Here is a 12,261-nt window from a genome sequence, read left to right on the forward strand (position 1 = left end):
TCAAATACTTATGGTTACCTACTATGTGTCAAACACTGTTTGGGTGCTAGAGATACTTCAGTGAACTGAACCAAAAAGCAACGGTGCTCTGCTGTGTGGCACCTACATCTTCCATGGAGTAGAGGCAGACAAAGAAAGGAAAATAGAGCAGATGACGGTAAATGCAGAAAAAACAGAGTGAGGGAGGTGGGAGTGCTGAGGATGGCAGTGGTTGGGGAAGGTTCTCAACAGGCCAAGTTTGAGCAGTGAGGCCTACCAAGGGAGACAGCTTCAGAGAGATGGGCCACAGACACAAAGACTGAGTTGGAAGCAGGCTTGGAGCATTCCAGAACAGTGAGGGAGCCAGAGTAGCAGCAGAACGCATCAGGGAGTGTAAGAGATTCGATTGTAAGAACTTGCATCTGACTCCTAAATGAATTTGAACATTCCTATCTTCAGGGTAATCTGCATTTTGGGGGGAATTTTCTATCAATGTCCTTAGCCTGTTTTTCTATAGGGATATATTTACTTTTCTGATGAATTCACTTTATACAAGGGGTTCCTATATATTAAAGAAAGTTAATGAATTTTTCTGCCTCATACATCAAGTTTGCTGTGTGACTTTTAATTTCTGGTATTTGATATAGTATTAAATTTTTGTGTAGCTAAATCATCAATAACTTAATTTATGACTTTTATCTTTGTGGTATTTAGAAATTCTTTCTTCCCCCATGAGTATGAAATTGAATATAAGGAATTCCTAAAATGATTTGTTAGTGACACCATTTACATTTTTTCTTTGAGAAAAAATTGTCCCCCAGAAAGTTTTCCTGCTTTCTTTTGCCTCCTAATAGTACATTTTCAAAGGCCTTATTAGATTCTGTTTCCACAGAAGTCCTATTAAAGTCATAATATTTAAAAAATAGAATCCAATAATGGTAGGACTGACTGGGAAAAAAAAGCAAACCTGGCTTCAGGATGAGGAAGAATGTAAGTTAAAAGGCTTATGTATGTTATATATTTTTTAGAAATCGGGACATAATTTTATGATTGTAGCCACAGATTTAAATTGGCTTTCTTTGTCACTCTACCACCTAACTCCAGAGTCTTAACTGGAAACAGTCTGATCTGGCACAGTTCAGATGTTTAAGTAATTATTAGGGGCTTGAAGTCTCAGCACCGGCTTCTGATGCCTCTTCCTGTGTGCCTTTTAAAGAAAATACTGTAGGCAGGGTAGCATAGGTAGAAGAGCCTGGTCCCTGAAGTCAGGCTTTGGAGTGAAACTTGACTCTGCCACTACTGCTGTGGGGCCTTGGGCAAATTCCCTGCCATCTCCAAGCCTCTGCTTTCTCTTTACAACAGGGGGAACAGTCAAACCTGGCTCGCTGAGTTGGCACAAAGGATAAACGAGATCATGCATGTCAATCAATCAGCAGAGGAACCAGCATACTGTAAATGCCAGTTAAGAGTTAGCTTTTACTATGATATTTACAGTTATTTCTAAATTCTGCAAATATTCCATTACCTCTTTTGCTAGTTTCTGTCCTTGTTCCACACATATAGGTTTTTCTTTCATATCATTCAGTCTTGCTAAAGTTTTGGGGTCATCTCGGAGATCAATCTAGTTAAGAAAAATCAATAATGTCCCACAATATTACAAGTCTTTAAAGAGAAATCAATGCATATAGTCCCATTTGATCCCCCTATACCCCCCCAATCAATCAATCAATAAAATAATTGAACTTTTAAAAACTACCAATATAATTGTTTTCATTTGGCACTACTTTTTCCAAAAATAAGAAATGGCTTATTAACTTGCAGCTGAGATAAACACACATATATTATTTGGAAATCTTGGACTATTTGAGAGCAACCCCCAAACATTGGTAAAATCAAAGGAGACATACCTGAGTTCCTATTAATAAAAAGGGTACATTTGGTGCATATTCCTTAAGTTCTGGTACCCATTCCTCTTTCACATTTTGAAATGAGGCTGGGTTTACCACAGAGAAGCATATGAGGAAGACATCAGTCATTGGATAAGATAAAGGCCTCAGACGATCATAGTCTTCCTAAGGAGAAGAAAGACAAAACTCACTGTTCACATTTACATGTCTACAGTCCACAATGAGATGTATATCAGGTCCCATGGCCAAGGAAGCAAGTCAGGCGTACTCCATAGATGCAATGTATGGCATTCTACATAAAGCAAGATAGTTCCACTTGTTTTTGTTATTTCTCTTTTTTAAATTATTTTTTATATATTTATTTTTTTAATTGTAGTTGGACACAATACCTTTATTTATTTATTTTTATGTGGTGCTGAGGATCAAACCCAGGGCCTCACAAGTGCTAGGTGAGGAGTACTCTACCGCTGGGCCACAACTCCAGCCCTTTTAAATTTTTTTTATTATATTTTTTGGGTTTTTTTTTTAATGTTGTTTCCCTTTTTGAAGTCCTGAAAACCAGTGGGGTAATATTATGAGAGTATCATTAAAAGATTCAATGAAAAAAGAAAATTCATTTTGATTACTAAAGTTGTCACTGGGAACCTTTTTAACTGGAAAGTCTACATAGAGAATTGAGGAGAACTAGACACTACATATCATAATTTAATAACATATCCTGAAAATTTACTTATATGTCAAGTACTGATCAATAGGGTCTTTCATAGATTACTTAATCCTTGTAACAACTGTATAACACAAGTACCCTTATTTATTTTTTATCCTTTTGTATAAGTGGAGACACAGAAGGTAAGTAACTTGTTTTAATGATATACAGCCATAAGTAAAGGAACTGGGATTCAAACCCTAGCAGGTTTGACTCCAGAGCCTCATCTTATCTATACACCTCCAATAAGACCTGCAATTTTAGCTTTCTATGTAGTTTTCATAAAATTGTGTGTGTGTGTGTGTGTGTGTAAGAGAATTTAAAGAGAAATATACACTGTAAATCCTAAAAGCCTCCCTTTTCTCCCCAACTTTCATAACCTTTCCTAATTTTTTTCATGTATATCCATCCAATTCTTTTTCTAAGCATATATATATATATATATATATATATACCTGCAACTATATATGTTCAGTCATCTGGACATAAACTAGATCACACAGCACATGTTATACATATCTCCCTTGCGGAGTCTATCTTGGAGATCTCTCCAAACAGACCCCCCTGGACCATCACATTGTTTTAAACTGCTGCTGCTTAGTTATCTTTCTGGAAGGATTTTTAGTCTCTGTCATAAAAGGCAGTGAATGTCCCATTTTGCACAGACTGTTCTGTGTGGCACAAAATTCTGCTTTTACATTCTAGTGAGGGAACAGAATCAGAATTCCACTTTTTTCATTGGTAGACTCACATCTGGTTTCAAGGAAACTTTTTGGCCTAGGACACCTGCCCTCTTAAATGACCTTCTTAAGTACAAAACACCACAAACATAAAACTAAGAGAACATTAAAATATCTTCCACTCAGTGTTTAGCAGTACTATTTCCTTCATAGGACAGTTTTTATTTCATATTATCATCTGATAATTTTTACTATAATTTTCAACTCAAGCATACAATAATCCCCGAGTATCTGTGGGAGACTGTTTCCAGGCCCCTGATGATCAAATGTTCACGTTCCTTAAACAAAATAGCACAGTATTTGCATATAATCTCCATAATCCTCCCATATACTTTAAATGATCTCTAGATTGCTTATAATACCCAGTAGAATTCACACACTGTGCAAATCATTGTTATACTGTACTGCTTAGGGAATAAAGACAGGGGAAAACGTCTGCATATGTGCAGTACAGATTCTTTTACCCCCAAATATTTTCAATCCTCTGTTGGTTGAATCTGCAGACATGAAACCTACAGATATGGGAGGCTAACTGTATTCATCTTAAACTCTTGGAGGTTAACCCTTATGTTTTTATTGCAAAGGTTTACGCCTATATCCTGGAGTCGTGGGTACTGAAACATTTCTCAGGTGATGGCTATCTTGTGACAATGGAGAAATGCTCTCCCCAAGCTTCTACACCCTTTATTTTTAAAGTGAAGGTCTCTAGTTGGTTTTTACTAAAGCTGTTCCCTGGTGTTAAGGCATTATTAATGAAGAGATCAAGTAGAATGGGTATGGGACACATCACACCTCAGTCAGTTACTATGAAAGAACTAATATCAAAAAACATAACATGTTTTAAACTCCAGTTTGAGTGGCAAGTAGTATGATCAGGTGTAATGAATATATTTTTTACACACTACTGCCTATTTCAAACTACAAATCCATAAAAGAATCAAAAAGAACAGTATTTAGTCTCAGCATCCTACCCAGCAATCCTGTGATTGGCCTGGTCCTAGAATGGGATGTTCTTATTAAACATCACTCCTTGTCCATTTTTAGATTTCCAATTTTCACAGAAACAGAAATGGGGGTACTATCCCATAGGATTTTGAGGGAATCAATGAAATAATACAACTTTATAAAGCACTCAGCATCTCCCATGGCATATGAAAGAATCTGTTAATGCTTTAACAAAAACTATTTACCCAATGGCAAGCTGACTCTCCCATTCCTCTGCAAATCCACACAGGGTTCCAGGAGTTCAATGCCTTCCCAGCTTTGTATCTCCCTCCAACCCCAGAAGAAACTCCTTTACTGAGAAATAAAAAAATTTACCTTCCCAACAAAACACACAAACGAAGGTCTCTTGAAGACAGTATAATTTTCAGATTAATAAAAAGAGAATGATATAGATTGACTGTACTAATTAGTCATTTTGGAATTCAACAGCTTTAAGATGACCTAAAACATATCCAAGGAAGATTCATATTTTTCAAGAATGCCAAATTATGTGCTGGGGCTGTAGCTCAGTGGCATAGTGCTTGCCTAGCATGTGTGAGACACTAGATTCGATCCTTAGCACCACATAAAATAAATAAAATAAAGGCACTCTCTATCTACAACTACAAAAATTTTTTTAAAAAGAATCCAAATTAGGTTTTTAATGAAATTTTTACTTTTGAAGCAAGTTTACCTCACGCGGGAAACAGAATTGGGCACTCTCTTCTCTAGGAGGCTAGGACAAGAAACTTCAAAAAGCTAAATTCAAAGTTCCCTAGGAATTAATACTTAATAATATTAATCCAAATATTCCACAGAACATAGGTATATTACATAAATTCCTCTCCAAACCACAATGAACCCTGATTTTCCTGGCTGAGAAACATGTGAGCACAAAGGGGGAGGGCAATTAGGCCAACCATTTCCAGGGATCTGCTAATTTGCAGATTTGTTAAAATAATTAAATGTGAAGAACTGGGGTTATAAACAAAACCAAAAACACATTTAGAATTCTTTGGAAAGAAACGTTACTTCCTAAGTCTGAGCTACCTAAATGAACTCCTTCTGGCCTGTCACCTCCAGCTAAATAACTGGCAGTTATTATAGGAATAAAACCTTTCTGCTTCTATCCAGCCTGAGTAATTAGAAGTCTAATAATAGACAGCAAATTTAAAAAATAAATTATCCCCTGTGCATACTGTACCAGCATCATAGAAAGTTGTTTCTACTCACTGCTCCATATCTTGAGTGAACTTAATGTGGAATGTCAGATTTGGAAATAAATAGGTGGAAGCTTACAGAATCATTTTGAGCTATGTATTTTAAATCTGATAACACAAAAAGATTTAAAATGGAGGAACTGCCCTTACTTTTTAAATGACTCCTTATCAAAGTCATAACTTCTCCCGACAACTCTCCAGTGTCCTCCTAATTAACAAACCAATTAGATATTTTAGTTCTAATTTAAAAAGTAGGTATTTAAACATTTAACTGGAACATTCTTAGGAGTACATAAAAGAATATTAAAGACAACTGTCTGACATCGAAATCATTTTTCAAAAAAATAGTGTGGTCACTGTGTTTACTGGCCACTTAGTTAATTCTTTAGCTTCTTTCTTCTTTAAGTAGCAGAGGTATGAGTTCCGGTAGCTCAGTGATGAGGCTCTGCAATATTGTCAAGAATCCTCCATCTGTGACGATGACAACCATAACCCTTAAAAATATCACACACCACCAGACAAAAATCACAGACAAGGAACCAAAGAAATGCACTCTGAGAGGAAATAAAAAGATCTCCAGGAACAACAGGGAGAAACAGCAGATTCCCATGAGTCATGACCCCTATTTATGTATGGCTAGCTAGCGGGGCCCATGAGTGTGTTTATGCCCAATTCATGAGGATTTGAGCATTCCCTTCTACTTTGCTGGTCTTTGTTTAAAATACATGTTTCAGGTTGTGGATGTCTATTTAAAATACCCATCTAGAAGGTACATTTAATATAAACCCATTCACGCTGGACAAGCTAGCCTTGGTTGTGCTTTGTTAGCTGGTGTGCTACCATACATGGGCCACTTGAAAGTAATCAATAAGGATTTATTGGAAGATAAGACTCCATACACACAGATAAGACAAAATTGCACACTGTGGAGCTTATAGTTCAGTTGGGAATACAAGACACAAACAACAGGAGAGACAAAGGTGGAGGTGGGAGAAGGTGAACAGATAAATGCTTAATCTGACAATCATTATTAAGCCACTACTATGTGCCCAGAATGGTGCATATTCACCAGGGACATGAAGGAAGGGCAAGATTCAAATATCTAATTTGAAAAACACTTTGCAAACATAAGATATCTGTTAAAAATAAAGCAAGGAGCTCCAATGAGTAACTGTACCCACAATGTGCTTATACACCTCTTCAGGGCTTTGCAGACCACAAAACCAAAGCCTAGAAGAAACTGCAAGCTGCTATGGAAGGACACCTTAAGGTTAGTACCATCAAGGAAGAATTCGGATTGGTGGGGAGATATACTCAAGTGTGTAACAGTCTTTGCTCTTAGGAAGTTCATTGTAAGAGAAGAAAACGTGAACACATATTACAAGTTAGAATGTGGTACATGCCAAAAGTGGTAGTTAGGCCCCCAAGAAAAGACTTCTTCAAGAGGCATTTGAGTTGGGCCTTGCAGAATGGAGAGGATTAGAACATATACAATCAGTGTGTCCTTGGGTAAGTCCCTTCTTTCTGGGAGCCTTTGTTACTCTGCTTATAAAGTGGAAGATGTCACTGACAAATGCTCTGAAAACTGGAAAGTTCTATAAGAATGTATTATACTCCCAAATAACCCAGCATGTCGATTTAAGAAACAGTCATCAATCACAGCCTCTAAAAGTCTTCCTCTGTATTTTATCCAAGTCTTTGCAATGACCCAGCATGAGAAAAAGTAGGACCACAATTAAGTAACTCTTTCATAGGCAAGCCCAGCCTTCCAGAGTCTAAAAAGGCTGCTGGCTACTTTCAGAGACAATATAAAATGTCCGACAACTAAATAAGAATACCCTGACAACTGGTGGCTTTGTGTGGCTTTGTGGTGTATGAATAGTAGCAACTCTGTCATTTCTAAGGCACACAGTAGAAATCGATCTCTAAAACATCTGTTTCCAGTGAGAAGCCCAAAATAGGTATCAAGCCACAGCTCTTGAAACACCTCAGCCTCAAAGGGGATACGTGTTGAAACAAGTTCCTGAAGATGGAAAGTGTCTGGTCTAACTCAATGTTAAAGACATTTCTATAGTAATCGGTGGTAATGGTACTCAGTGAGACCTCGTTTCCTTGGTGTAGTCATTTTGCCACTTTTCAGTTCATTTTATATTCACCTATGGGAAATGAAAACATCACTTTTTAACCTCCTTAAAAATAACTCTAGGGCTGGGGCTATATCTAAGTGGCAGAGTGCTTGCCCACCGTGGGCAAGGCCCTGGGCTTGATCCCAACACCTCAAAACAACAGCAAAAATCTGTTTTGCAAAGAAGCTGAGTTGAGTCCCTTTGGGAACCGTTTTGATAAGTTTGGTTCAGAGCTCATCACTAACAAATGTATTGACTTTGTCCACGACCTCGTACTCCCTCCCACTACTGTTGGACCAAAGAACATTTGGATATGAAAAATATTTTTTTTAAAGTGCTATAAATTCCTAAGAGGTAACTATTTTTCAAAATTTTTCATTTATTTGGTCTTTTTTCTTCTTTTTCTTTTTAATCTTCATTTTGGTTGAGAAATAGTATTTATGCCACAAGCCTGATTAGCTCTTAGTAAAAGACTTCTCAAAATTTGAAGGTTTAGCTTCTAACTTTCAGCAACTGTCATCTTCACATGATTCTTAATGTCAGTCTCCTCGTTAATGTTCCAATTCTTCAGGAGCTGGGGACCCATATGGTGGGCTGTTTCGGTGCCTACCTTCCTTTCAGCTACTTGACTGATCATAACTCCTCTCTAGGTTAGTCTGAGAAAAAGGAGAGGAAATGTACATCTGATGGGGCAGGAAGACAACCAGGGAGGGGACTGGCCTTGTGGTCATCTTACTGTGTGTCTTTAGGAATGAGCACTTCCTCATCTGAAAACTAGCAGATTGTCACGTATCAAACAGAAAATGCTCAAACTAACTTTTTACCCTGTGAGCAGTGCTAGTAACAGATTGAATGTGGGAGGAGATTTCAACTCCTGGATGACACTCAAATCTTGGGAGTCTGTTTTATCTAAGCTGACCCCCACAAGGCAAAGGATCAAGACCTAGCTAAATACGGCCCTCAGGCAAGCTTCATTTCCCCATCTGTGAAGGGAGAATAAATATAGCATACACATGTTGAGAGAAGAGAGCTGGTCAAGTGCTTTGAGCTCTTGTAGCAGACAAGGCTGCCTTTCCAAAAAAAGAAAAGCCACAGCTTCAGAGCCAGTGCTTTCTCTTTTGTGCACAGTGAGGTGCCTCCCCTGGTTGTAAAAGGACTTAGAGCTGAAATTCTACAATGTCTGGAACTATAATTATAAGTCTCTTTCACTAAAACAAAGGTCGGCTGGCCTAAGGCACACAGAAAGAAGGCAAATGCCAGGTCACGCTTCCAGGGGGTATACTTCTTTCCTAACTTTGTGGCACAAATTTCACATTGATGAAATCACCATTCATATTTATTGCCAGATTAAAAATATCTGGCAAAAATGGTGCTACACACTAGTGGAAAGTACACGTGGACAATGCCCCTCCTGGAATTTAGCTCATGATGGGGGAGTGGGAAAGTGGCTCTCCAGCAGCAGTAGGGCTCTGTGTCTGGAAATCTGGGAGGTGCCTTTGATTGTCAAAATGAATGGAACTCCACTGGCATTTAGGGGTGGAAGCTGGGGGCTACACAACCGGTACACTGAAAAATAGTTCTGGACCCTGCATGATTATTGAGTGTTCTGTCAGGCATTCAAGAACATGAAAAAAAAAAAACTTTCATAATTATATGAATCCAGGGCCTGACTCAACTGAATATATAAACACATTTTTTTTAAGCTTGGTTTCAATGAATTTTCTAGAAAGCCAATCTCAGTGCAAATTAAGGAGACTATATTTTGTTTAAAACATCTCAGGAGTTGCTTACCATCACAAAAAAAGTCATATGCCACTGGCAATACTGTTTTTAGTCTCTGAATCACCAATAAAATACAACATGTCGGGTCAACATATTAGAGCCAGGTGCAGCAGTGCACACCTGTGATCCTAGCAGCTCGGGAGGCTGAGTCAGGAGGATTGAGAATTCAAAGCCAGTCTCAGCAACTTAGTGAGGCCCTATCTAAAAATAAAATATAAAATAGATCTGGGGATGTGGCTCAGTGGTTAAGTGTACCTGGGTTCAATCCCCGGTATAAAAAACCCAAAAAACAAACAAACAAACAAAAAATTGTGGCTAGTACATTCATGATAATTGTACCTATTATACCCATAGGTACATGATTTCTGGAATAATAAGCCCTGGGAATTTAGGAATTTACTACTGAAATAAATATTTTTATAATGAATTGCTTTCCTTTCCTTCTATTTTGTGTTATTGCTAGGATGTTATGCTGATTTAAAATTATGTGTCTGAGGAGGGGGTTTCTACTATATAGATTTCACTTGGAAGAAAAAAACAGGATAAAGGTTAAAAGGATAAGAAAAAGGGTAGGTGGATGGTTCAGATATAGTTGATGTCCTGAGGTAGGCAAAACTGGGACAGAAGTGACCATAATTGCAAAGTGGGATTGGTGTTGTTAAGGAAGAGCCAGGTACCAGGAAAGAAAAACCATGAGGACCAGCTGCCTCTGCACAGTCAGGACAGACTCCCCTGAGGGGACAACCTCTAACCAGAGAACTGACGGGGGCCTTAACAGTCCTGATGCAGTTGCAAAAGCCCCAACACAAAAGGCCCTGAGAGATATCAAAGGCCCTGGGAAGGGCCAGAGTAGCAGGTGGGGTTAGAGATGGAGCTGGCCTGCCATGGAAGTCATCACAAGTGAGACAAGGGACCCATATCATTTGACTTTGTAAAAAGACTATCCAGGATGCTTTGAGGAGGCACTGGAAGTGGACAGGAACATAAGACCAGAGGTTGCTACAGGAACTCAGGGGACAGAAGGCAGTGGCTTAGACTAAGTGAAAGCAGCTGACAGGTAGAGAAATGGAGGCTTCTAGACCTGTTTAGGAAGTGGACTCAGGCTGGGGTGATGGACTAAATGTGGGGCAAAGGAAGAATCCAGGTTCTGGCTTGTGCAGCTGGCAGAATCTTTTACAGAGATGCAAAAGACAGAGGATGGAGAGAAGCACATTCAGGAAAATATTTGAGGCCCATGCTGGGTGGGTTAGGGTGGAGAGATCAAGCAGTGAGAGGGACTGGCTGCCTAAGTTCCAGACCCAGCCTTTTGTTCAATGCCTCCTTCAGGCTGAACCAGAACATCTCAGACACCACGCCTCTAAACTCAACTCCACCTTCTCCTGAAATCCTCCTGTGTTGACCATCTTGAAACGATATTTCTACCCAATCAGGCAGCCCAAAAAAACCTGGAAGTCCTCAAGTAACCTCAAGTGGACACAGAGCAGGAGCCCTTCACCCCATCATGCGTACCCAGCCAGCCAATTGCCCATCCTCACATTCGTCTCCCACTCTCCACTTCCTTACTTGGGTAGCTCCTACTCATCTTCCAGGTTTTGGTCTAAAAATTGCTTTGTCCAGCAGTGTTATGGTTTAGATATGATGTGTCTCCCAATAGCCCATCTATGAATGCAAGAAAATTTAGGGGTGAAATGATTGGGTTTTGAGAGTCTTATCCTAATCAGTACATTAATCCACTTGAATGGATTAACTGGGAGGTAACTGAAGCAGATAGCATGTGGCTGAAGGAGGTAGGTCATTGGGGATGTGGATTGGGTGTATACATTTTGTCCCTGGTGAGCCCAGCTTAGGCGCTCTCTGCTTCCCGATCGCTATGACCTGAGCTGCTTTCCTCCACCATACCTTTCTATCATGATGGTCTGCCTCTAAATCCGTGATCACCAAATACACTTTCCCTCCTCTGAAATGGTTTTTGTCAGGTCTTTTGGTCATAGTGGTGAAAAAGCTAACTACAACAAACAGATCTTAACCTGAAACCCCAATTCAGATCAAGCACCCCCACACACTCTACTTCCCTAGCACTGTGGGTTCGCCTCCGTTTCCAATACGAAGTGTCTATTTTCTTTTCTGTTTCCTCCACCACACTCTCTGAGGGCAGGGGACTAGTCTTTAATAAGCAGATACCTGGCTTCTGGTATCTGCTTATTAAATTCTTGCTGAATGGAGGAGGGGAGCATTTGGAAGACTAAGTCGAAAGGGAGGCTGCAGCCAGGTCACTGGTGGCTTGCCCTGTGCTGGCCTACACCCCCTTTACCGCTGGAGAGGGTGGATCAAGTGTCTGAGTTCTCCAGTGACAGGCTAATTTCTCAGGTTGCTATTGTCATTTTCAGTGAGAAATCAAACTGGTTCCTGTGATCACAGTTATTTTTTTCTGTGCACACTGATGGATCCAACCCACCTGCCTGAATGAAGTCAGCTGTAAACTCACTCTACTGTGAACTAATTTCACATTTTAGTTCCTGTGACTGTTTTCCACCACAGCCTTTTTGTCTTCACATTTATTTTTCCTAATATGGATGGCGTTGTTGGCTCTCTACCCAGTATTCTTCTTCCTCCTTTCCAAAGTCCTGACTTAAGACAGGGCCCATCCAGACACATGGCCCTGGAGACCTTGACTCCATATTTGACTTAATCCATGGTTGGATTAAGCCAATCAGCATCTATTCCCCATCCTTCCCAGAGGTAGGCACAGATCTTGGGTAGATAAGTGACCTAAGCTGCCCAATTAGAATAAAGCATTCCTGGATAGTCCAAGGTAGC

General features: G+C 39.5%; 1 protein-coding gene across 1 annotated transcript in view; it reads right to left on the bottom strand.

Annotated features, from left to right (window-relative positions):
- Rhoq (ras homolog family member Q) overlaps nt 1–12,261 on the bottom strand; it is a 35,526-nt gene that overhangs the window by 3,503 nt on the left and 19,762 nt on the right. The window contains exons 3-4 of the mRNA XM_005324501.4: nt 1,887–2,051; nt 1,505–1,600 (exon numbers count right to left, since the gene is read on the bottom strand). Of these exons, the coding sequence (XP_005324558.1) occupies nt 1,505–1,600; nt 1,887–2,051 (261 nt within the window). The remainder of the gene's footprint in view (nt 1–1,504; nt 1,601–1,886; nt 2,052–12,261) is intronic.

Source organism: Ictidomys tridecemlineatus, chromosome 12 (assembly GCF_052094955.1).
Source record: "Ictidomys tridecemlineatus isolate mIctTri1 chromosome 12, mIctTri1.hap1, whole genome shotgun sequence".
NCBI lineage: Eukaryota > Metazoa > Chordata > Mammalia > Rodentia > Sciuridae > Ictidomys > Ictidomys tridecemlineatus.